This window comes from Salminus brasiliensis, chromosome 25 (assembly GCF_030463535.1).
Source record: "Salminus brasiliensis chromosome 25, fSalBra1.hap2, whole genome shotgun sequence".
Taxonomy (NCBI): Eukaryota; Metazoa; Chordata; class Actinopteri; order Characiformes; family Bryconidae; genus Salminus; species Salminus brasiliensis.
In genome coordinates this window covers 2,644,103-2,670,575 of record NC_132902.1, presented here as the reverse complement: position 1 = coordinate 2,670,575, position 26,473 = coordinate 2,644,103, and the positions used below count along the sequence as shown (strand labels likewise).

The window sequence follows — 26,473 nt, the reverse complement described above, 5'->3', positions numbered from 1 at the left end:
CTTTTAGACCGGACTAATGGAGCTCTGAGCGAAGTTCTGTACGGATGCTGAGCTGAAGTGAACTGGTCAGTCTCGGCCAGCCCACCGACTTGCGAGCCCACCCCAAATACTTAACCGTTGCTATAGAAATGCTACCAGTGGCCATGGCCCCAGTAATGCAGAGCAAAGTCGGGCATGCTGGGATTTCCCGCCGTGAGGGTTTGTGGGGCTGCATGGTTCAGCCGGGCCCAGCAGTGGCTTCCGATGGCTTTGGAGAGGGTTGATGGATGAAGGGTTTGCAGTGCTGGGCTAGTTTGTTCTGCAGGGCTGAGATGATGCTCAGATGGCTGAACATCGAAGTGCTGATGTCCATCCCGCAGTACTGGCACTGTCCTGATTATACAGGGTTATTAAAAAGTGAAAAGTGGGCTAAATTTTGTTATTGGGGTATTGGTGGAGATACCTGGTCCTGATTCTATATCCAGTTTTGGAAAATAATGAGGGGAAATTTTTGATTCTATAATAAATTCTGCATGAAATGTTGCTTACTGCCAAGAAGACAAATCTAACTGGGTGTTGGACTAGACTGGAATTAGGAAATTATGAAAAATTAAATTTGTGGTCATTTGTTATGAAAAAAAAAAATTAATATAAAAAAAAAAAAAAAAAAAAAATATATATATATATATATATATATATATATATATATATATATATATATATATATATATATATATATATATATATAAGCTCCATAAAGTTTAAGCTTTGAGTTTTGTACATTTTTATTATTATTATTTGTATTATTTATTTTGTTTGTTTTTGTTGAAATGGTTCAATTTGAAGGTGTTTTCTATTTTATTTTAAATATATATATTTTTATTATTCATAGAATTGTTGTTTTTTATTAATTTTTTTTTCTCTCCTTTTTCCCTCCCTTGGCTTTTTAACCCAGTAAAAACATTTTTGGAATTTAATGCCTTGTTTTGTTAGTTTGTTGTCTTCTGACATCTGAAGAAATTTGTTGGCCATTTCTCAAAATTTTAAATTTATTTATTTATTTTAATTTTAATTTATATTTACTTTTTTTTTTTTATTTATTTTGAAATTATTTTTTTGTTTTGGTTGACTGATATTTTTTCCCATTTGTTGATATTTATTTATTTTTAATTTTAAATTTGAAAGATTTGTTATCATTCAGCATCATAATAATAATAATAATAATGATTCCTTTTTGTTCTTATTTATTTATTTGCTCATAAATATTACTTTATTCTTTATTATTATGATTTTTTTTTTTTCTGGTGCAATGGTTCTCAACCCTCCTCTTGGTCCGCTCTCCGCTTCAACCCGTAGGTACAAAGCAAAACGTCCGGACTGTCGTGGGGTCTGGTTTTCGGGACCAGTTTGAGCACTCGGTTCTAGTGAGCGTTTCCTCCTTGGCTGTTCTGCTGTGACCGGAGCGCAGCGTCAGCTGTGGTGGTTGTGGCCTGTCGGGTGACGGGGAGTGTATTCGGGAAGTGGAGGAATGTGTTGGTCTGCTGTAATTTAGCCTGTGCTTCAAAAGCCTTGGCGATACTGTACCGTTTACACGCGCGTCATAATTACGAGTTGTCTGAGCATGTTTACAGTAGACGCTGGCCGTGATCAAGCGTGTGAGTAAGGCTGTGTCACAACACACTCGCTGACGCCTGTCATTACTGTCTGTGGACAGCCTGTCATCAGTCAGCAGTCGCAGGAGCCGGTGTAGCCGCAGCTCTGCTGATCTAGGGTCAGGTTTGATGGCGTTGGGGCGCTAGTGTGGGCACGGTGTGACGAATACGCTGGACTAGAAACACTTAAATATATCCTCTCTCTCTTTTCCAGGCGTTTAAGGACGAGTTGGAGGGGCTGATCCAGGAGCAGATGAATAAGGGCAATAACCCAGCCGGCCTCCTCGCCCTGCGCCAGATCGCCGACTTCTTCATGGCCAGCTCCGTCGCCGGCTTCTCCACCTCCCCCCTCAGTGAGTAGCTTAGTTTTTCCCTCCTGTCCCCGTGGCAACGCGGCATTCGGTCAGTTTCTTCCCGTCTCCTTTACCGCGTTCCTCCGTCTCCTCTGTCGCTCTTCCCAGCTCTCCACATGCGGGTCTGATCTTCATCAGGTCTCCGCAGTGCGGAACTAATCGATGGAGAGGGTACAGTGAACCCCATTCGCTGCCCTCCACGCGGATCCGTATCCAGCTATCAGCACAACATCCGTTCTAGAATATCAAAGCCCGAGTCAGTTCAAATAGAGCTCTGGGGTTCCTGAGGTCTGGTTTAGCTCTGCGGGTCCCGAGGGCGCTTCGGACTCTAGTATTCCTATGGTTTGTTTCAGATCTGGGGAAATCTGTGTCGAGTCTTGGAAGCCCGTCAGTGCGTTTGAGCTCTGTAATTCCAAAGGTCTGTATGAGCTCAAATTCCTGAGCTGTAAATAAACTCTGGAATTCCGGGAAGTCAAACGTGTTTGCGGATCTATATGAGCGAGATTTCCTGAGGGCTGCTTGAGCTCTTAAATGCAGGAGGTCTAGAAATCCTGCCATTTATTTGAGCTCATGAATAACCATGGATTTATTTGAGCTCTAGGATTCCCATCATATATTCCTGTGTGTCTGTTTAAACGCTAGAAGTCCGATGTGCCAATTTGAACACTAGATCTCTAGAATTCCCGTGAATCTTTATTTACTCTAGAATTCCCATACTTCTCTCTGATCTCTAGAATTCCCATTAATCCTTATTTATTCTAGAATTCCGATATGCAAATTTTTAAAAGCTAGATCTCTAGAATTCCTATGCATCCCTGTGATCTCTAGAATTCCCATTAATCTTTATTTACTCTAGAATTCCCATTAATCTTTATTTACTCTAGGATTCCCATTGATCTTTATTTATTCTAGAATTCCGATATGCAAATTTTAAAAAAGCTAGATCTCTAGAATTCCTATACATCCCTGTGATCTCTAGAATTCCCATGAATCTTTATTTACTCTAGAATTCCCATTAATCCTTATTTACTCTAGGATTCCCATTGATCTTTATTTATTCTAGAATTCCGATATGCAAATTTAAAAAAGCTAGATCTCTAGAATTCCTATACATCCCTGTGATCTCTAGAATTCCCATGAATCTTTATTTACTCTAGAATTCCCATTAATCTTTATTTACTCCAGGATTCCCATTGATCTTTATTTATTCTAGAATTCCGATATGCAAATTTTAAAAAGCTAGATCTCTAGAACATCCCTGTGATCTCTAGAATTCCCATGAATCTTTATTTACTCTAGAATTCCCATTAATCTTTATTTGATCTAAATTCCGATGTTCAAATGTGAACGCTAGGTTTCCTGATATCCAGAATTCCTGTGCATCTATTTGTAACTGCAGGTCTTGTTGAGCTCACCGGTTCCTGTAAGCCTGTTTGAACACTAGAATTCCTGCACATCTGTTTAAGCTCTGGAATTCCTTTTGGATCTGTTTGAGCTCTGGAATCGATCTGCTGGATGCTATGCGGTCTATTTCAGAGCTCTTGACCTCTGGACTTCCTTTATGGACCTTATCGATCAGAACTCACGGTCCAGTCAGTCTAGCTGGGGCTTAAAAGCAGTCACTGAACTGACGGCGGACTAAATGGTGACCGTAAGCAAATTAGACCGGTCAGCTCCCAACATTTAGATTTTATCATGTGCTTCCGTCCGCGGCCCTTCACGGCCACTCAGCTCTGCGTTATGAGCGCGAAAGTTCAGCCTGGCTATTTAGAGCCCGTCTCTCCATTAGATTAGTATTGACATGCTGGACCCGGCCAGTACTGACATGCATGTGTCCTTTTCAAGGTCAGCGAGGCTGGCGGTGGTGGACATGCCTAATGATCGCGTATTGAACTTGTGGTTCTGCAAACAACCAGATTTACTCGGTATTCCCCCTCGCTCCACATGGTGGTCAGCCAGGCCGCGTTTGCTTCCTTGGTTCTACGCTGGAGCCACAGGGCTTATGTAGTTAACAAGTAACAGCGTTGAATTATATGAGACTGTATGAGACGTCGCCGTCCACTAGCACGGACTGCAGTACATTAGTCCGAGTCTTGAAGTCCAAATATTTGTGGACACCCCTTCCAGTGAATGCACTCGCTTCAGGGCTGGGTTTTGCTGTCCTTGATTTTATGCCTAATCTGAAGCTCCTGCTCTACCCCTCTCCTCTTATCTCTCTCTCTCTCCAGGTTTGGGCATGGTGACCCCCATAAACGACCTGTTTGGCGCCGAGTCCAGCAACCTGGTGAAGGGCGAGAAGCAGACGCGCTGTAAACTGGCCAGCCTGTATCGGCTGGTGGACCTGTTCAGCTGGGCTCACTTCGCCAACTCCTACGTCACGGTGAGAACCGCTTTTCCGGGTCACTTCGGTTTCACTGTTGTAGCTGAGGTTGAGTTAGATGGTGGCGCATGGACGCTCCCTCCAGAGCCGCCGGTCCAGACTGGGACGCGTGGGGGGGGGGGGGGGGGGGGGGGGTTGTCCTGTTGTGGTAAAAGTTGTTGTGATATTTTTTTTTATAGACTCTCAGCAGGAAGTGGAGCTAATCTGCTTTATTTAGCTGAGGAACAACACAGCTGTCCTTGGATGTTCTCAGACTGTGTGTGTGTGTGTGTGTGTGTGTGTGTGTGTGTGTGTGTGTTTGTAGGTTCGGGTCAGTAAGGAACAAGACCACATTCTCATCATCCCCAGAGGACTCTCCTTCGCAGAGGCCTCCGCGTCCAATCTGGTAAACACACAGTTCTTCTTCTGTTCACCGCCTCAGGGTTTTCACAGCACAGCTGCAGCCCACGCCACTATTAACCCAAACCCTACATATAGTGCTTCATTTGTATGAGCCAATCAGAGCAAGGATTGCGTTACTCAAGTGTAAAAACACATTTTTTGGAAGCACTGCAGTTGGAATTGATGTAGAACACGTTCATTTCTATGGACTGTGGTAGTTGCTAGAAGAGCTGAGCATCAGCATTCAGATTACATTGCCAGTGGCAATCGTTAGGGGGCCAAGGCCTCTGAGTCTTTGTGGCGGGGACCCGGTCCCTCTGAGTCTTTGTGGCGGGGACCCGGTCCCTCTGCCGCATCGCGGAGCCAATAAAGCACGTACGGTGGGCAGCATTTTTAGTCTGGTTACATTTCTGAATCAGGGGATATTAAAGGAGGGGGGTTTCAGCATGACCTTGGCTCAAATCCTTCTACAGCCGCTACCCCTGTATTTTAGCCTCGCAGCGCACCAGAATTGGCTTTGACTGTCCGGTGGCGTTGATAAATGCACATTCAGTCAATGAGTGGAAAGTTGAAAGGCCTTGTCAGGATCCCAGAAACAAAATTCCCGTTTCCCGTTGCAGTCAAACTTAGGAAATGGGCCACTAGAATCAGCCCGGATGCTAGATGGGGTGCAGATGGCCATGGCTCTCTCCAAGTGGGTAGACGGCTGCGCCTCTCTCTCTCTCTCTCTCTCTCTCTCTCTCTCTCTCTCTCTCTCTCTCTCTCTCTCTCTCTCTCTCCCTACTTCACTTTCCTCCAGGCGCGTTGGTTGGTGGCGGTACATCAGTGGCAAGTGGCAAGATGCGCACCCTCCCAGTGTCCGGAGCGTTTCACGTGATTGGGGGTGGAGTACTAACAAGTGGGTTGGGGAGTTGGCTAATAATTATGGCTAATTAATTAATTACAAAAAATAGCCATGAATCTCTAATGGCTTCCTGTTCCTGACATCAGTTATGTTACCGTGCAAACACAACATAAATAGGTTGTTAATTGTTTAATTGATTTTAACTTATAATTTAGCGGTGATTAAAGAAATCATAAAGACATCAACTTAATTAATTAATTAAATATTTGATATATATTTTAAAGGCCTGCTATTTTGCTTTCTTCTAAAGTGCTCTAGAATCTTTTTTTTTTCCTAGGGGTATTTTTATCAATTTATTTATTTAAATTTATTTTTGGAAGAGCTCCGATTCCCTAATTGCAGACCTACAACCCAAGACCTGAGTTGGAGGTGGGGGGGGGGTTCTTTGCAGCGAAATACCTGAATAGTGACGTCAGTGCCTGAACACTGGCCCCTGGAACAGTTAGCTGAGAATTTCCCACGACTACCTGAGCACCTGTGCTGATTTCGGAGGCAGGAACAGGCAGATCCAGGCCCGGAGCACCAGCCCAGTCCACCATTGCTGCTGTGGCGGCGGCCCGCATGACTGAGCACATCAGGGGCGCGGTGACGAGCCGGCGATGAGTAGGATCGGGTGTGTTGGAGCAGAAACAAAAACCTTGAGTTCTACGGATTCAAAGTTCTGGGCCTAGAGGCACAGAAACACGAGCGCCTCCTTTCAGGCATGATCATCTCTGAGCTTTACACTCTGTTTACCCACAAACAGCGCAGACGCCGCTGAGACAGTCCTGCATCTGATAGCTTTGAGCGGAGAGAGGCATAGGGGTGTGTGTATGGGTGTGTGTGTGTGTACGCTCTGTGGTGTGTTTTGAAGGGTAAAGTGTTGGCAGGCCATTAGAGAGCCCTGAGCAGTGTTGGGTGTGTGTGTGTGTGTGTGCCAATGCTTGGTTTGTAGTTAATCAGCCATGAATTTCACCAAAAGAATCCCGCCACGTCTTCGGTTACCGGCAGGCCGGCGTGATGGTCAGGCGTGTGCGGTCATGTCTGCTGGAGGATTGCAGAGCCTTTCCTAGCACTGAAACTCCAGACAGTTCAGTGCTGCAGTGCTTCAGTCTCGTCTAAACTGAAGCTTTTCTGAAAAACCTTGTTTCTGGACGAAGCTCAAATACCTTCTTACTCCCTATATAGTGAGCCACATAGGTCGGAAAGAGGCCGCGTCTTCACGTAGGTAGCACTAGGTGTCCGATTCCCACACATCAATAAATGTAAACACGGGTCTATTACAGGTATATTAGTAAAGCTCTGTTTACGGTGTAGAATCTGTCTTGTGTAGTGAACTACGTAGGGAGCAGTGTGTCATTTGGGATTAACCCTCTGTTTTCTTCTTTGTGGCCAGCTTTTATTTATTTATTTACTTATTTATATTTCTTTTTTGTCAGTGTTTGGATGGTTAGTATTAGACATCAACCGATATGATGTTGTTTTTTTGTTTTTTATAGCTGATGTTTAGAGGTCCGGGTCAGCCTTTCTTTATTTATGTATTGCGCCAATTTCTAGACGTTTTTCCTCTGAGGCGTCAATGTGGGGGCCGAGCTCTTGTCAGGCTCGTGTGGCTAGCATTTTTTATTTATTTTTTTATTTTATTTTATTTATTTATTTGTCGATGTTTGGATGGTTAGTATTAGAGATCATAAATATGTTGTTGTTTTGTTTTTTTTGTTTTTTATTATAGCCAATGGCCTATACGTGCTGCCACTATTTATTTATTTATTTTATTTTATTTATTTATTTGTCGATGTTTGGATGGTTAGTATTAGAGATCATAAATATGTTGTTGTTTTGTTTTTTTGTTTTTTATTATAGCCAATGGCCTATATGTGCTGCCACTATTTATTTATTTATTTATTTTATTTTATTTATTTATTTGTCGATGTTTGGATGGTTAGTATTAGAAATCATAAATATGTTGTTGTTTTGTTTTGTTTTTTTATTATAGCCAATGTTTAGAGGTCAGGGTCAGCCGATGGCCTATATGTGCTGCCACTATTTATTTATTTATTTTTGTATTTATTGCGACAATTTCTAGGCGTTACTAGACCGAGCCCTCGGAGGCGTCGTCGTGGGGACCGCGTTATTTACATAACGCAAAAATGACACACTATTAATAACAAGTGCATGCATAGCGTTTCTGAACTTCATCATTTGTTGGACGCTATATAAAATAAAAAGACAAAAATATAACAATGAATACTAATAGAGCTGCAAACACTTTTTTTTTGTTTCTGTACTTTTTTTTTTATATATAGAACAAAGTCCTGAAGTAGCCAACTGTGAATTAAACGTTTAAAAGTTTTAGTGCACTAGACGTTTTAGCAGCATCAGAAACCTCTCTTAGTGCAGCAACCCCCTCGTTTTTGAGTGCTGGAGGTTCTGTAAGCGTTACAGACCAGTATATAAAAACCAGCAAACTCTGAGGGTGAGGGCGTCGAAGCAGCGGTGGATTAGGGACCAGTCCAGTGCCTACAGGCTGTTCCGTCCACTAGCAGTCTCAGTTTTGGGATGGTCCACTGCAGATATAAACGCTAGATGAAAGTGCAGGCCTTAAATATGTGCAGTTTTTAATCCAATAAAATATGGAAGCCAGTTCAGGTTTTAGCTCATCAGCTCGTTTGTTGGGGCTTCATGAGACTCTTTAACCTTCTGGAATGTCTTTTCTGAGTGTGGAAAAAGGCATGGCGAGGATTACGTTTTTTTTTTTTTTGCTTGTGTCAGCTGAGAAGTGTGTGTGTGTGTGAGATAAGCATTTCGCCATTTTACAGAGCTGTATGGTAGTGATGGGGATTGTGAAACAAATGCAGGTCAGTGTGGCGTAAACTCTAAATAGTTGTTGCTTGTTAAACTTGACCTTGTGACCCTTTGGCAGCTGTTGCTGTTTTGGCAAATTGTGTGTGTGTGTGTGTGTGTGTGTGTGTGTGTGTGTGAGAGAAAGAGAGAGAATGCCGTTTTAAAAGCCTCAGGCTTCAGCCTCTACCCTTGACCAAGGTCCTTGTGTCCCTCCATTCACTACTGTTCTGCTATTCAGTGCTATTGTATTCACCCTGCATTGAGTTTTAGATGCAGGTCTTTCGGTTGCCATGACGACCACGTTAGCCACAGTCCTGCGTTTTTCTTCTTCTTCTTCTTTTCAGACGTCGCGAAGTTGCTCGAACGTCCAGCTGTGAACCGCTTGCCTCCTGCCAGGTGCCCTCCCGGCTCCAAGTGCTTGGACCCCTGACAATTGCCACTTGCAACACGTTTTCTACGTCAGTTTCGGCAACAGACGACCGACATAGCAACCGAAAGACCTCTCGGTGGTGGTTGGTAGGGTGTTGCTAGGCAGTTGCTATGACGACCACGTTTGCCACAGTCCTGCGTTGTTCCCCTCAGGCGTCGTGAAGTTGCTCTCGCGGCCAGCTGTGAAACGCTTGGCTTCTGCCAGGTGCTCTCGCGGCGCCAAGCGACCTTTTTATTTTTATTGCACCGCAGCACGGGTCAGGCCGGTTCCTCGTCCGTCGTCACGCCTCCGAGTAAGCATCCATCAGTCGGTGACAGGTGTGTACTTTACCTTCTGCCACATACCTGTGTTGGCTCTGCACGGCAGGTGTATTTGCAGGTGTTGTGTTTATTGGCTGTATGCAGGGCAAGGCCTCCTAAAAAGCCTTTCTGCTCTCTGGGTCTCGAACCTATGATCTCCCGATGAAGGGGCCCTGGCGACTGCTCCACTCAAAAGTGGGTTCATTGGTGTACGTGCTTGCTGTGGGCAATCCTGACCAGAAGGTGGTTACTAGAAGCTTTCATCTGATGATGATGATGATGATGATGATGATGATCTCGTGTAATTCAGGTTACGTTGCCAGTGGCAATAATCGGGGGTCCAAGCACTGAAAGAGGTTATGGAGCCAGTAGAGCACACATGACTGGCAGTGTGTTTAGACTGGACTTTTAGACTGGATTTATAGTTGGTCCAGGGTCTCAACATGGGTTTTGTTTGGACTAGAAACTAAATTAATAATTTTATAAATAATTCCAAAATAACTTGATTTAGTGGTTTAAAACATAAAAACTATTAAAGTGCATTTCCTGAAAAAAAAAAACACAGCATGCTCAGCTTAAATGTGTGGGTGTTTTTTTATTTTTGTTTTTGTTGTTTTGTTTTTGTAAATATATAATTTAATAATATTTGTAAAAATAATCTTATACAGTGGTTTTATTACACACTAACTACAATTTAGCATTTCCCGTTAATAATAAAAATAAAAAACCCCAGATTGCTTGCTCAGCTAAAGTGGTTCCCACTTCCAGGCAGATTCTAAGATGTTGCTGGTTGTTGGTATCTAGGGTGATTACTGTTTTTGTATCATCACGACTGGTTGCTAGGCAGTCGCTGTATTGGTTCTTTGTCTAAGAAATTGATGTAGAATAAATCTTCAAATAAAATTACAGCACTTGGTGTAAGGCTCCATATTTATGCTCTGTTTGATTAGATCCAGGATCCCTGCAGTGTTGCTAGGTGGTTGCTATGGTGTTGCACTGTGGTTGATGGGGTGGTTGTTGTTGCTGCTAGGCAGTTGCTATGTTGGTTGGCCTTTGAAGAAATTGATGTAGAACACTTCCTTAGGTTGCATCACAAGCGGCAATTGTCAGGGGTCCAAGCACTTGGGGCCGCCGCGGTGGTGCCGCTGGGCGGTTGGTATGGTAGTTGTTATCGTCCTCTTGTCCAATTACATCGCAAGTGGCAATCCAAAAATCCCCGGGGTCCAAGCACGTTGAATAGGTCCAGGATCTCATTAGGAGGCTTTTTTTTTTTGTTATTTGCAGTGGTTTGGTTTCTGAACTTGAGGTTTACGTGTCTGGCTTTAAAAAGAAAAAAAGAAAACCTCTCTGATCAGATCTGTATCTTTCGTCCCTTGACGTTAGGGCTGCAGGCTCGGCGTGGGTGGGTCTGCGACTGAAAGGCGGGGGGGTTGCTGCAGCCGGAGGAAAAGGTCGCTTTGGGTTCAGAGTGAAACTTTGGCATGCGGCACTCTGCACGCTGTCTGAAACTGGAGGTGAAGGAGAGGACGACTGCAGGAAGCTGGAGTACCGGCTTAATGCTGGACGGACCACGGCGCTCTTCAGCTGATGATGATGATGATGATGATGATCGTGGCTTAGTTGGCTTGAAGCTCAAGCTTGCGGTGGTGGGGTGGAGGTTAAGGTGGGGGTGGGGGTGGGGGGTCCTGATGGATTAAACAGTGTTCCCACCAGTCGGAGTCACCACATTTGGGGAATCCTGATGGGGCTCAGATTGTAGGGTTGTAGTTAGTAAGTTCTGCTGGTGTTTCCTGTGAAGGCTGTTCGGAGCCTGAGGCCTGCAGCAGAAGCTCAACTGAAGCCTGTTCTTCTGGGAAGCACATGATCCACCTTATTACATAACCTGGCCCTGAAGCTCCGACCAGCCCAGTTCCAGTCATAAGGCAGACGTGTGTGTGTGTGTGTGTGTGTGTGTGTGTGTGTGTGTGTGTTGGTTGGGGGGGGAGCTGATGGTATTGACAGGTTTGTGAAGGGACAGTTGTGTGGTGTGTGACAGCATTATTACGAGGCTCGTCTGCAGTCGCACTGATGCTGTAAACACGCCAGCAGGACTCGTGCTCTCGCGCCTCGTCCCTCTTGCTTTCGCTCGCTAGGTCAATCCCTGTAGTCTTTCTTTCTCTCGCCTTCTTTTTTCTATGTTTCTCATCAAGTTCTTCTCTTCTCTCTTTCATGCTCGTTTTCTGTTTCTGCTCTCGCGCTCTTTCTCTCTCTTTTTTCCTGTCTCTCGCTCTGTCCTCATTGTCGCTCCATTTTTCTCCTGAATTTCTCTTTCTCTTTCTCTTCCCCCGCCCATCTCTTGCTTCTTTTTGCTTCTTTTTTTATTGGGGCTATCGCGCCCTCTCACTCTGGTCTGCTGGCTCTTACGGCTCTGTCGCATTTTCTCTTACCTTTTCTCTCTGTCTGTGCTTTCTCTCTCTATCCACACTCACACACACTCTCTCTCTCTCTCTCTCTCTCTCTCTCTCTCTCTCTGTCTCTCTCTCTCTCTCTCTCTCTCCCCCTGTCGCGCGCACACGCTCTCGCGCTCCCTGGCTGGTTTATGAAGGGTGTGGTTGTATGTGAATGTAAAGTCAGCAGCTTAAAGCTCCAGCTCTCCTCAGCAAGGAGCTCTTGCAGCTCGCTCTGGTCCATCCAGAGCAGCTCAGAGGTCAGTCCTGCGGTTTTGTCCAGAGAGCAGGTCCTCCTCTGCAATCCTGCGGGTGGGTAAACGGCCTCTAACCCGATAAAGGCCCTAATGAACCCTCCATAAAGGAAGCATCATGGGTAATTGAGTCAGTAAAGCCTCAATTAACGGTCATTTCCTCGTGTGTGTGTGTATGTGTGTGTCCTCAGAGGCTGCTTATTTGATCATTTCTGGTGGTCTGGAACGCTTCATTCACTCTGTGCTTGTGTTTGTGTCTCTCTAGGTGAAGGTCAACATTCTGGGTGACGTGGTGGACCAGGGCTCCACCACTCTGCGGATCGACCCGGCCGGGTTCAGTCCCCACGCTGCCATCTACTCCATGAGGCCGGACGTGCGCTGCATCGTCCACATACACACCCCGGCCACAGCAGCCGTGAGTAGCATGCTGCTCTTACACCTCTTTAGCGTAACTACTCCTGGATGAATGTCTCCCCTCGTGGGGGAGGGCGAGGCCAGTCATGCTCTATGGGTCTCCACCGGCAACCTCGCTGGTGTCGAGTGTTGTTGGTCTCGTTTACTGAGGGTTCTCTCCATCGTCCCGCAGGTGTCTTCGATGAAGTGCGGCCTGCTGCCCATCTCGCAGGAGGCTTTGATTCTGGGGGATATCGCCTACTTCAATTACCAGGGCATTCTGGATGAGCAAGAGGAGAGAGTGGAGCTCCAGAAAGCACTCGGACCTTCAGCCAAGGTTCTACACACACACACACAATCACATATACAATACTGACGTATGCTGTGCTGAGAACTCCTGGTTTAGGTGTGTGGGGTGTGCTGATGACCACCAGTGATGTCATTGTGTGTTTCAGGTGCTGGTTCTGAGAAACCACGGCGTGGTTGCTTTGGGGGAGACCATTGAGGAGGCTTTCCACTATATCTACAATGCCCAGTTTGCCTGCGAGATCCAGGTTAGACCTCTAGTCTGTCCATCTTCGTCTGTCTGCCTGTTGCAAGGGGCACGGGGGGTGATACGGCAGAAGCTGCCTATAACCTGACCCGTGCAAAACTCCTAGTGTAGCATAGACTACCCATCCTGTAGCACATCTCGCCAAAAAGCACATCATTTGACCAAGGGTGCCCAAACATTTGCACAGTGAGTCTCGTAACAAAGGCCAACGATGCTGGACGTGTTGGATGTGTCTCCCAAACGAATCCAAGGGTGCCTATAGGGGGTACCTGCCGACGGTAGTCTGCAGAGGGGACCCCTTCACGAACCCGGGGCAAGGTGTTGGGCTCCCAAGGCTCATCAACGCAGCAAGGTGGTCTCAGCTCAACTGGTGGCCACAGAAAGGGCATGTTGCAACACCCAGCCCATGCCCACCCGATGCTCCTACTTAACTTGCAGGTGCGTCTCGGCAGCAGTAAGCACAGGACACCTTCACATGGAGGACTAGCGGAGAATTGAGCTGGTGGTCATAACGATTCAGCTCATGGTGATTGTGGGGTTGCCCACTGTCTCCAGTTGTGTTCGCTAGATGGGAGCTTTGCGCAATGTCTTCCTCCCCCTCAACCCAGTCACCCCTCCTCCCGTCTTTCTGCCTCTTATCTTTCTCTCTCTTTAAACGAGCAGCCGTAATCGCTGCGTGTTCACTACAGAAGAATGCACTAGCATGTGGTGTTTGCCTGATTATTAGAAATCCCCCTAAAACTCCCTGTTACAAAACACTGTTCCAGCTTGGTACCGAAGCAAGTATACGGATGACTCTGCTACAAATAAAACCCTGTGTTTTGAAGTTTCGCTTTGCTTAGCTGAGCTTTTATTCACAGGTCCAAAATATGACCTTGCTAAAAGGAATTCCTACCATAGAAGAACCAAAACTTCTGGATTGTTGCAAATGAAACCTGCAAGTTTGAACTTAGGAACTTTTATAGGACCTCCAAAGTTGAAAATGTTGAAGATCCTCCAGAAAGGTGTCGGTGGAGAAAGTGTCAAAGAAGAAAGAGCTGTTATTGAAGTTTGTTTTTAATAGAAAGTCCATATAAATAAAATTTAACAATGTGAAGATAGTGAAAGGAAGACTTGAGATGGAAATTTACCACTACAGAATGACCAGTTTTGGTTTCCTGAAAAACCTTTGATTGTAAATGAGAACGGCGAGAAGAACTTTTTCTAGAACCTCCAAAAGTAAAAGTTTAAAGAATTCCGAAAAAATTAAGAGAGTTAAATTAAAGAAACTAAATCCCAAATTCAAACCGTAGAAGAATCAGTTTTGGTTCCCTGTAAATTCCTGGATTGTTGTAAATGGAACCTACAAGGATGAGGAACGTTTATAGAACCAAAATTCCCCAAAAATGTCCTCTAAAAGAACCTCCAAGGAGGAAAGCACTAGGGAAAGGAATCCCCACCATAGAATGACCAGTTTTGGTTTCCTGAAAACCCTTTGATTTATAAATGAGAACAGCAAGAAGAACTTTTTATAGAACCTCCAAAGTAAAAAAAAAAGTTTAAAGAATTCCAAAAAAATTAAGAGAGTTAAAGAACTAAATTTCAAATTCCAACTGTAGAAGAATCAGTTTTGGTTCCCTAAAAAGTCCTGGATTTTTGTAAATACAACCTACAAGTATTAGGAACTTTTATAGAACCAAAATTCCCTAAAAATTAAAAGAACCTCCAAGGAGAAATTCGCTAGGGGAAAGAATCCCCACCATAGAAGAACCAAAACCTCTGGATTGTTGCAAATAAAACCTGCAAGTATGAATTTAGGAACTTTTACAGGACCTCCAAAGTTGAAAATGTTGAGAAGATCCTCCAGAAAGGTGTCGGTGGTTCAAAGAAGAAAGTGCTCAAAAAATAAGCCAATTATAGTTCCTGGAAAATCTGATTATTGTAAATAAAAATTTCTGTTATTGAAGTTTGTTTTTAATAGAAAGTCCATAAAAAATAATTATGTGAATGTAGTGAAATGAAGACTGAGGTGGAGAACTACCACCACAGAATGACCAGTTTTGGTTTCCTGAAAGCCCTTTGATTGTAAATGAGAATGGCGAGAAGAACTTTTTACAGAACCTCCAAAGTTTAAAAAAAAAAAAGTTTAAAGATTTAAAATTCCGAAAAAAAATTAAGAGAATTAAAGAAACGAAATCAAAGAAACAGTTTTGGTTTCCTAAGAAATTCCTGGATTGTTGTAAATACAACCTACAAGTATGAGGAACTTTTATAGAACCAAAATTTTAAAAAAATAAAAAATAAAAATAGCCTCAAAGCGCTAGGGAAGAGAATCCCCACCATAGAAAATCCAATTTTGGTTGCCTCAAAACCCTTTTTTTGATTGTTGTCAATTAGAACTGCAAGTACGAAGAACATTTTATGGTACCTCCAAATATTTTGGGTTTTAAAGAACCTCAAAACAAATGAAAGTGGTTCATAAGGGAAGAACATACTGAGGGGAATTGCTACAATAATAGAACCAATTTTGGTTCCCTGAAAACCTTTGGATTGAAGTAAATGAGAACTAAATGAGTTTGAAGAACTTTTGTAAAGAAGACAAAGTTTAAAGAACCTCAAAAAAAAAAATTCTAAAGAAGCAAAATGTGGCCAACAGAAAAAAATGTCTTTGAAATATTGAAAAAATATAATTTTTAAAATCTTAGTCAAGCTGTTTCTGAAGCAGTTAGAACTCTTCAGTTTATTGAGGAGTTATTAATCGTGTTGTAAATGCAGAAACTGCAGTGAATTTGTTGGGAATAGTTAAGCATGTTTTGTGGCGTCCCACAAGGTTCTATTTTAGGGCCTATAAAACTGCTGTTAATTATGAGAGTAGTGCAGTTCTGAGGGTGAGGAACTGCGATGTAGGCCTTTCTATGGGGTTTAAGGAACGATTGGACTCCAGACCGTTTATTTGGACCCATCTAAAGCTTGTCGATCATTTCCCTCCGCAGGTGAACGCATTCTCCTGTGCCGGCGGGGTGGAGAACCTGATCGTCTTGGATTTGGAGAAGTACAAGTCCCGGACGCAAGGCGTGGCCGAAGCTGGCGTCAACATGGGCTCTCAGCACAAGTGGAAAATCGGAGAGCTGGAGTTCGAGGCCCTCATGAGGATGCTGGACAACATGGTGGGTGCAGCCTGCTTTCAGGCCCTACCAGAACCTCGTGCTTCCTGTAGCCCTACGCTAGGTTACCCACAGATCCTCTGCAGGAAGGCTTCGTAGGCTCATTCGATTGCGTCGATTGAAATGGACAGAAGTATTTGGACACCTGCTAGTTTATTGTTTCTCCTGAAATCAAGGGTATTAAAAGAGCTTATCCTGCTTTTCTTGGAGTAACTGTGTCTCTACCATCAAGGGAGGAAAGGCTTTCTACTAGGTTTTGGAGGAAATTGCTGTGAGGATTTGATTGCATTAGCAATGGCGCACCTTTCATCATTGCAGTGAACTTAATGCTGGGGGGCTTTATACCCCTCGAGCCCATGCCTGGCGTTAGACAGCATGGTGTCCATTCTGTTGGCAGTCTGTAAATAAATACAGTAAATGGAGACTAGCATATCGCATACAGTAGCCAGTGACGAGGCTAGCAAATGCAGGCAGGGTGTCCCAAGCTCATCTCTCCTTCAGGTTGCATCGTCACGAGGGGGCTTCCTAGTTTTTTAAAGCCCCCCCAGTGTTTTAAAGCAGGACATCTGTCTCTGGAGAGTCCTCTAGGATGCGATGCGGCCCGAGTGCCCCTTCAATTTCGAATTAACCTGAATTTAATGAATTAAAGCTGTGTGGAGTTAAAGGCTGTCTGTTGACCCTGCGTGTGTTTTGCCCCCTTCCGGCAGGGTTATCGCACAGGCTACGCTTACCGGCACCCGATCGTGCGGGACAAGCCGCGGCACAAGAGCGAGGTGGAGATCCCGGCCACGGTGACGGCGTTTTCCTTCGACGACGATGAGACCCCGCGCTTCCCCTTCAGGCTCCTCCAGCAGCGGCAGCAGAGGGAGAAGACCCGCTGGCTCAACTCCCCCAACTGCTACACCAAGGTCAACGTGGCGGACGGAGGCCAGGAGGAGAGCGCGCGCACCAGGACCATGGTACGTGTGTATGGCCTAAGACCCCCCCCTGCAGTCTGCTGGGCAGGGGGTTCTCCAGACTGCTGTGGACTGTTGGAGTTAGAGCTGACCTGCCCGAATGCAGTCAAATCTGCACAGCAATGTTCAGAAATCCTTCGAGTCAAATAGAACCCACGGCAGCTTCACGGTCCAACCTTCAGTACGTCACACGTGCATCAGCTAGTCAAAGCTGGTTTAGCGGTGCCCTCTAGTGGCTGTTTTTTTTAACTATTACCATTGAATAGAGCATTGACACATGCACTATACTGGTTGTCCAAATGTTTGTGGACACCCCTTCTAATGAATCCCTCTAGCTACTTTAAATAGCGTTGAGCTGTGGAGCTTTATGATGGATGGTGCTCCAGCCAATGCTTTTGGGAACCAGTGAATGAGCAGGTGTCCCAATACTTTTGTCCAAATAGTGTATTTGGAGTGTTTTTTTCGGATTTAAGGATTTGATTGTATGCATGATCTACGGTCCTGCTTCATGTCTAAAGCCTGCTGTTCTTCTCTCACCCTCTTAGTGGATGAAGTCCGAAGACGGCAGCACCAGCAGTGGCACCCCGATTCGTATCGAAGACCCCAACCAGTTCGTCCCCCTGAACACGAACCCCAACGAAGTTCTCGCTAAGAGAAATAAGGTGGGTCTTGTGCTGTTTCTCCAGCCCCTTAAATTATTCTCGAGCCCTTCGAGGTGGCGTACCCCGGCAACCACGGCAACCGCTGAACTGTGTAGGGCAGTGGGGTTCCTCCAGGACCAGGGTTCAACTCCTTTCTCCATGTCCGTTTCAGATCAGAGAGCAGAACCGCTTCGACCTGATGACCGCTGGCCCACAGTCTCAAAAGCTGGCCGGAATCGTGGTGGAGAGACCGCCGGTAAGCACACTACATTACCCACAGTCCTCTTTGCCTCACTTCCTTCGAGCTCGTGAATAATCGGCATGAACTGAGGAGCCTGCAGTACTCAAGACGTCTGCTAGGGGCGCCAAACTCTAACTTTTTTAGAAAGAGAGAGGCGGTCAGCGAGCGGGCCGCTGGTCCAAGCGTAAACTAGGCCTGACACCATTTTGCCGTGATTGTGTTACATACACCAGATGGACAAAAGTATTGGGACGCCTGCCTGTTCCTTGTTTGTTCTGAAATCAAGGGGTGTAAAGAGCTGATCCTGCTTTTGTTGGAGTAACCGTCTCCACTTTAGAAGGAGCATTGCTGTGAGGATTCGACTGCATCCAGCCACAAGAGCGTTAGTGAGGTCAGGGTGGTGGTCACCTCCCCATCCTCATCCGTCATTCGGGAGGACAGTTAGTTCCACTTGGCTCAATACTTAAAGCAGCCGTGTGCATTCATTAGATAGGATGTCCATAAATATTTGGACATATAGCGTATAACTGTGGTCTTGCTAGCTATGTAAATACACTGGCCATCCCACCGAAAGCGGGCGACGACCGAGCTAACAGTGTTGATCTGTATTAGCGTCGTGTTAATGCGGCTGTGTGTTTTGCTTTAAAGGAGCAGTCACCTGCACAGGTAACGTGGCTAATATGCTAGGTTTTGTTTTTAGTGCTGCTTGCGGTGCTTTTGTGCTTTGATGGTCCTTCAGACAGTTATTATTATTATTATTTTATTTTGGTCTTTGCTTGTTTTTTTGTTTGTTTGTGTTTTTGTTTATTTTTGCCGGACCGCCACGTGGGCCAACCATTATTCGTCCGTTTCGGCCACTCCCTGTCCGGGAACAGGCCATTTAAAAAAAAACGTAGTTAGCTGGGTTTTGTGGAGTCCCACAGGGCTCTATTTTAGGGCCCATGGAACTCCGATTCAGATGCAAGTTAACGAGTTTAAGGAGCCGAACGTAGCTCTGAGAAATCGTCCATGAGTCCGGTGAAGGTCAGAGATGATGGTGTTCCCCACTGGCTGGTCCGGCTAAACCAGGCTTGCCTAGTGTTTGAAGTCTGGAATCAGGAATTGCTGAAACTGAAATCCCAGGTTCGTCCCAGTAGGCGTTTCTGCCTAGTGACTCCAGGTGGGCTCCGGTATCGTGACCCCCGCTAGTCAGGACATTTCGGATGTTCTCCATCCTCCCACAGCTTCAGCAATTCCTGAGAAGGCTGGACGTTTGCATGGTGCTCTCTGCGGTGTTGCCAACTCAGCAAATTTTTTTCTTTTCTTAAAGCCACTAGCGACAAATCTAGCGACTTTTTCTGGTGTTTATATTTATTTACATTTACGGCATTTAGCTGACTCTCTTATCCAGAGCGACTCACAGGGAGTAGTACAGCGACGGGACAGTGTAGTGTTGGGAGTCTTGCCCAAGGACTCTTATTGGTGTAGTGCCGCAAAGTCACCCAGACCGGGAATCGAACCCCAGGGGTGTGGTAGCTCACTGGCAGGTAGTGTTATTGGAGACTCTGAGGTGAACACACACACACACACACACACACACACACACACACACACACACACATAACGCTCACAGTGGATGAACTGCTGCCGCTGACCCCGGCCCCTATTTCCAGAGCGGGGTGTAAATGTATAAATGCGTCTTCAGAGAGACACGAAAATAACTTCCACAGTCATAACGTTGGTCTAGACAAAGTCACGAAGTTATTTTTGTTATATTTGTAGTTCTTAAATATTTAGACAATTATGCAAATGTGGACCATTATGCAGATTAGGCGATGAGGTCGTTTGGCGGCTTCTAGCGACTTCTAGGGCCGACGGTAGCAACGTTCCTTGCTGAGAATTTGGCAACACCTGTCTGTCTGAAGTTGCTACTCCACTGATGTGTCTGATGCTCGTCTGAGGTTACCTGTGGTTTCCTCCACCTTGAGTGGTGCAACCATCTTCACTTGTGTGACCTGTGGTTTGGTTGAGTGACCTTTACTTTTGTGTGTGTGTGTGTGTATGTGTAAGAGGGACCGTACAGGACCGTAATTCCAGTATATATTGTCTAACAGTGTCTAAACCCCCCCCCCCTTCAATACACCCAGCCCTACACAGGCGGAGATGAGGATCAGGCCGAGCCGCTGCCGCCCAACCCATTCAGCGAGCTGACGGCGGGAGAGCTGGACACCTACAAGAAACAAGTGGAGCGCCACCACCTGGGACTCGATGGTAAAACCGCGATCCTCGCTCTCGTAGATTTAGTGGGAACCCACATGAGCATAACCTGACCCCCATTATCCCATAGGCGTTGATCTGACTCTGGGTTTTGGAGCTACGTCCCCAACTATGCTGCTCCTCCTCCGGGGAGGGGGGTTAATTAAAACGCTTGGTTCTGGTTCTACCCAGTTTTTGGTTCTCTAAATCAGTTCTCAGGATCTCTGGAGAGGTTCTTGTTTTAGCTCGGATAGCTTCGCCACCTGGTTTAGCTGGAACCTCCAGGCAGGATTACCTTCCGCTGTTAGGGTACTAATTACCTTACATGAAGCTGCGGGGGTTCTTCAGTGAAGGCAGCGGTTCTGTGTGTACCCAGAAAGACCCATTTGGGTGCTAGATTGTTTCTATGTCTGGTAAAAGGGCTCCCATCCCATTGGATGGAAAAGCCTGTTGTATAGAACCGTGGCAACCCTTTGAATGCGCAGTTCTGGAGATGCGGGTTCTGGTCATTTACAAGAAGAACCTTGTGTAGATGGTTCTGTATAGAACTGTACAAGCTCAAGTGGTCGTTTAAGGGACAAAGGGTTCTGTATCTGATCATCTACAAGAACCAACTTTTGTAGATGGTTCTGTATAGAACGGTACAAGCTCAAATAGTCGTTTAGTCGGCAAAGGGTTCTGTATCTGATCGGGAAGAACCTTTTGTAGATGGTTCTGTATAGAACCGTGAGCTCAAATAACCATTTGACTTGGTCATATGCAAGAAAAAATAAAAGTAGACGGTTCTGTAGAGAACTGTTTAAAAGGGGTTCCACTATTGTCATGACTCAAACTCTTCAGTACTACGTAGAACCCTTTTTCTGCGCAGAGTTTATCTAGCATGGTTTGTTTTGTTTGGCTTGTCAGAGACATGTACAGTTCTCCCAGAGATCCTCAGACCCTACTCGGAGAACCACGGTACTCAAAAAGGGGTTCTTTGAGTTGTAACAATAGTGGAACCCTTTTTGTAGGTTTTATTTGGCTCATGTCAGAACTGTCGGTGGATCTTCTGGCTGTACACCATGGACCCCTGAAGGTCCCCAGACCCTACCCGAAAGAAGGGTTCTGTATGGTGCTCAAAAGGGGTTCTTAAAGCGTAAAAAACAGTAGTGGAATGTATAGAGTGTAAAGAACCATCTTTTAAAAAAAAAAAAAACTGACCAGGTAAAGAACCCTTAAAGCACCCAGGTGATCATTTGAGTTGCTCTGGTTCTGCCTTTGCTAAAGAACCCATGGAGAACCTTCTTTTTTTAAATACACTGACCAGGTAAAGAACCCAGATCATTTGAGTTGCTCTGGTTCTGCCTTTGCTAAAGAACCCATGGAGAACCTTCTTTTTTTAAATACACTGACCAGGTAAAGAACCCAGATGATCATTTGAGTTGCTCTGGTTCTGCCTTTGCTAAAGAACCCATGGAGAACCTTTTTTTTTAAATACGCTGACCAGGTAAAGAACCCAGATCATTTGAGTTGCTCTGGTTCTGCCTTTGCTAAAGAACCCATGGAGAACCTTCTTTTTTTAAATACACTGACCAGGTAAAGAACCCAGATCATTTGAGTTGCTCTGGTTCTGCCTTTGCTAAAGAACCCATGGAGAACCTTCTTTTTTTAAATACACTGACCAGGTAAAGAACCCAGATGATCATTTGAGTTGCTCTGGTTCTGCCTTTGCTAAAGAACCCATGGAGAACCTTTTTTTTTAAATACGCTGACCAGGTAAAGAACCCTTAAAGGCCAAACCAGAGCAACTCAAGTGACCACCTGGGTGCCTTAAGGGTTCTTTACCTGGTCAGCGTATTTAAAAAAAGAAGGTTCCCCATGGGTTCACACACACACACACACACACACACACACACACACACACACACACACACACACACACACACGTCCCCTTCCCTGAACGATGAGGCCGAGCTCTGGTGGGCTTTCGGAGTGAACGCTGACATGTGACTCACCCCCTCAGCACTCGATGCTAATCACATAGCTCACCGGACCTAGCGTCTTCAAACAGGCCAAAATCAATACAGAGGTCCGCAGCTTAGCCGCTAATCTGGGCTCTTGGATTTGGAGGGGTGGGGGGTGGGCTGCAGATGCCCGTTATAGGCCATATATCCAGGAAGTGTGTATGAATGGTGTGTTTTAAAGCTCCGGAGCTCCGGAGCTTCTCCGGTTTCTGAAACTGGATCTGTCTGGATCAGCATGTTGGAAGCTGTTGGCTTCCTGACTGTGAATGCTCCCTCTTTAATTCACCAGTGCTGCAGTAATTAACACTTTATTAGGTTATCTGATGTAGACCATGTGGACAGAAGTATTGGGACACACCTCTCGTACCTCTCTTAATCATTGAATTCAGTCCCCCGTTGAGTTCAGCTAGCTCCCCTCATCGCTCTTAAAGCGACGCTGGCCGGCACAGGCCTCTGGTGTAAAAGATGAAGGTGAAGGTGAATTTGTTTTTTATATAATTAATTTATCAGTAGCTTATGGAACAGTCTGGAAGTCTGAATGAGTGATGGGATTATTATTATTATTATTATTATTATTATTATTATTTAATAGGATAATCAGGGGTACATCAGTTTGATGGAAACTGCCACTGCAGCAACTACAGCTTAATTATTGCTTGCAAAATAAATTGAATGGAAAGCTAGCTAACAACCCCTTGCATGTCTCCCTCTAATCTGTTTTCCCCCACTCTAACTGTCTGTCTGTCTGTCTGTCTGTCTGTCTTCACTAATTCTCACCCCCCACCCCCCACACTCACTCTCCTGCAGAGGAGGAGCAGGATCAGCTAACCTCTGACGACGCTTCCACGCTCTCCCAGTCTGTGTCTCAAACTCAGTCACCTCAAAACACACCTGCTAAAGAAGGTAGAGCACCTCTGTCTGTGTGTGTGTGTGTGTGTGTGTGTGTGTGTGTGTGTGTGTGTGTGTGTGTGTGTGTGTTTGAAGGATTTGGGAGTTCTCTCGTTATGAACCCAAGGGGACTCTGGGACTGCACCAATGAAAGACTGATGATCATTTTAATATTTAATAATCTGGGTTTACTTTTGGTTTCTCTGAACTTTCATTCAATTCTTTTCTAAAGGAAAATTACAATACAAAAATATGAAGGGGTCCGGGGGAGGTGGGAGCGTTTGGTGGGTCTTCATGGGCCGTCTTTATACCGCTAGGCCGCACTTTGAACCGCATGTATTTCTACAGTGCTGTTCGGGGCTTAAATAGACTTAAAATTTAAACGACTGACCAATCACTGACCCCAGAAGCACTCGATCAGCCAAGATCTCCAAATGGGAGATGCTAGGCTAACGTCACTAACAAACACTGGACTTGCACTGTCCGAAATCTCCTCTCTGTAAATAAACACACTATCGTTTTATTTATTATTTACAAAAACAGAATAATGTGTAAACAATTAAATATATATATATATTGGATTTCAATTTCAAGCTATAATTGGAACTACATTATCATCCGCTTAGCACACAGTGCTGAGGTAAAAGTAGTCCCGGTTAGTTTTACCATTCAGCTTTTCGTATTTATAGACTAGTAGGATTGGTAAGATTGGTGACAATCCGAGTCCATTATTTCTTAGCAACATTAGCCTAGCGTCTTCCGTTCTTAACTAAAGAAGCACACAGCAGTTGTTGAGCATGTCCAGGTTGATTGACCGTATCTGACCACACCACGGGCTACTGTAATGGCTTTATGGGTGCGTTCACACCGCAGGTAATAAGTGGCAATTATCCGAATCTGATCTCTCTTTGATCATTTGCGACACGGATGACCCAGATGTTGGGATCTGTGGTGAGGAAATCGGGTTTGGGCCACTTTTACCTTTGACCGAAGGGCACGCATCAGCCATTACCTCAAAGCCCCAAGGAGAGTGGAGCAGGGAGGCGTGTACCAAAAAAGCCACTCTATATGTCCTGTGACGTCAGTGTCCTGGCGGCCTACAGGAAACCGCCGTTCAGCGACGTCACCTGGCTCATCTGTAGGCTTCCCGTTAGTCAGGAGGGCCGAACAATAGCCTTAGAATAACCCAGTTATTAGAACAAAGCCAGGTCCTCCGGGGGAAAACGCATGCGGTACAGCAGTAGCGTCGGCTAGCGTCCGTCTCGCACAAGCATACGTTTTAGCGAGGGCTGTGTTAATGCATCCACAAGGCTCCTGCCATGCAGAGTGCAGTAATTACGTATGATTTCGGGCGATTATCTGCAGAACATCCCGCTAGATAGAAGAGTGGAGGGCGAGAATTGAGGTGTAGCCGAGAGCCCTGTGCTTAAGAGCCTGTTAAAAGGACCCCAGTGCAGGTGAGCAGTCGTAGGCAGTGGGTGCTAAAATGCTTCAGGCGTACTCCTGCAGCTGCCGTTACATCATTTCAGAGGCCGAGTTATGCAACCTGGCCGTTTAAGTGACTCATTTCAGTTACCTAGACTCACTGCGCCTCACTGGGCTGGTCCCGCCCGTTTCCACTAAATTAAGAATCCCTGTTTCATATAAATATATAAAATAATTCAAATGTTTTATGAGTTTATATTAATACTCACCAACGTCATACATTTCAAGCCATAAATAGTATGCTGTGAATGCAGAGAAGTTAGAATAAACAATAAATATCCGGTATGAAGCTCTACTAGCATTAATATCCAGTATGAAGCTCTACTAGCATTAATATCCGGTATGAAGCTCTACTAGCATTAATATCCGGTATGAAGCTCTACTAGCATTAATATCCACTATGAAGCTCTACTAGCATTAATATCCACTATGAAGCTCTAATGTCATTAATATCCACTATGAAGCTCTAATAGCATTAATATCCACTATGAAGCTCTAATAGCATTAATATCCAGTATGAAGCTCTAATAGCATTAATATCCAGTATGAAGCTCTAATAGCATTAATATCCGGTATGAAGCTCTAATAGCATTAATATCCACTATGAAGCTCTAATAGCATTAATATCCGGTATGAAGCTCTAATAGCATTAATATCCGGTATGAAGCTCTAATAGCATTAATATCCGGTATGAAGCTCTAATAGCATTAATATCCGGTATGAAGCTCTACTAGCATTAATATCCACTATGAAGCTCTACTAGCATTAATATCCACTATGAAGCTCTACTAGCATTAATATCCACTATGAAGCTCTACTAGCATTAATATCCACTATGAAGCTCTAATAGCATTAATATCCGGTATGAAGCTCTAATAGCATTAATATCCGGTATGAAGCTCTACTAGCATTAATATCCGGTATGAAGCTCTACTAGCATTAATATCCGGTATGAAGCTCTACTAGCATTAATATCCGGTATGAAGCTCTACTAGCATTAATATCCGGTATGAAGCTCTACTAGCATTAATATCCACTATGAAGCTCTAATAGCATTAATATCCACTATGAAGCTCTAATAGCATTAATATCCGGTATGAAGCTCTAATAGCATTAATATCCGGTATGAAGCTCTAATAGCATTAATATCCGGTATGAAGCTCTACTAGCATTAATATCCGGTATGAAGCTCTACTAGCATTAATATCCGGTATGAAGCTCTAATATCAACATTAATAATGTGTTTGTTTTTTTTTACTCCACCCAGAGAACCACACGAACCTTCTCCTGAACGGCAAAGATGACCACGGTGACGAGGAGGAGCTGAGCAAGCGCATGAGCCAGCTGACCACCAGCGTGGAGAGCGTGGAGATCACGGTGCGCCCGGGCGAGAAGATCGAGGAGGCCCTGTCGCCCGAGAGCTCGCCCTCCAAGTCGCCCAACAAGAAGAAGAAGAAGTTCCGAACCCCGTCGTTCCTGAAGAAGAACAAAAAGAAGGAGAAGGTGGAGGCCTGAGACGGTTGAGGGGGGGGGGGGGGGGGGGCACAAACCTACCCGTCTGTCTGTCTTACCCGTCTGTCTGTCTGTCTACCCTTCTGTTTAAACCCCCCTTTTCTATTTTATTTGATGTTTTTATCAAATGGTTATTTGGAAAAAAATACGTTGGCACATTTTTATTATCATTTTTTTTTGGTGGCGTTTTTGAGAAGGGCACCGTAGAGTTAAAAGAACTGGGCAGGCATGAGATACTGGACACCTGTTTCTGTTAATAATGTAGAGGTGTGTCGTCATGTTGTGATGGATGCAAAATGAATGCGGGCTTCAAACAGGGAGAATTAGTCCTGGGAAACTGGCTCTTCCTTGAATCCATCTCAGCTTCAGTAGACTGGACATACAAGCCGGGAAAGACCTGGTCATACACGCCATCTCTGGACAGGTACTGCAGCGGTCCTGTTAAAGCTGTTAAACCACTATTCCCTTTTCTTTCTTTCTTTGTATTATTTGTAATGATTATTTTTTGAGTCCCGCTCCTCTCTTTTCAGCCTCCTATTATA

General features: G+C 44.9%; 1 protein-coding gene across 5 annotated transcripts in view; it reads left to right on the top strand.

Moving 5' to 3' along the window:
* Positions 1 to 25,955, top strand: part of add3a (adducin 3 (gamma) a) — a 110,799-nt gene extending 84,844 nt beyond the window's left edge. For 2 of the 5 annotated variants that reach the window (XM_072671531.1, XM_072671530.1), the window contains 14 exons: positions 1,846 to 1,984; positions 4,213 to 4,364; positions 4,669 to 4,749; positions 12,147 to 12,296; positions 12,468 to 12,611; positions 12,730 to 12,828; positions 15,800 to 15,973; positions 16,678 to 16,929; positions 17,472 to 17,588; positions 17,740 to 17,823; positions 18,457 to 18,474; positions 19,935 to 20,058; positions 22,854 to 22,949; positions 25,687 to 25,955. In XM_072671531.1, coding sequence (XP_072527632.1) covers positions 1,846 to 1,984; positions 4,213 to 4,364; positions 4,669 to 4,749; positions 12,147 to 12,296; positions 12,468 to 12,611; positions 12,730 to 12,828; positions 15,800 to 15,973; positions 16,678 to 16,929; positions 17,472 to 17,588; positions 17,740 to 17,823; positions 18,457 to 18,474; positions 19,935 to 20,058; positions 22,854 to 22,949; positions 25,687 to 25,934 — 1,878 coding nt within the window. In that variant the 3' untranslated portion in view covers positions 25,935 to 25,955. The remainder of the gene's footprint in view (positions 1 to 1,845; positions 1,985 to 4,212; positions 4,365 to 4,668; positions 4,750 to 12,146; positions 12,297 to 12,467; positions 12,612 to 12,729; positions 12,829 to 15,799; positions 15,974 to 16,677; positions 16,930 to 17,471; positions 17,589 to 17,739; positions 17,824 to 18,456; positions 18,475 to 19,934; positions 20,059 to 22,853; positions 22,950 to 25,686) is intronic. The other 3 variants (XM_072671532.1, XM_072671534.1, XM_072671535.1) reach the window with 3 other exon arrangements.
* The last annotated feature ends 518 nt before the right edge of the window (positions 25,956 to 26,473 follow it).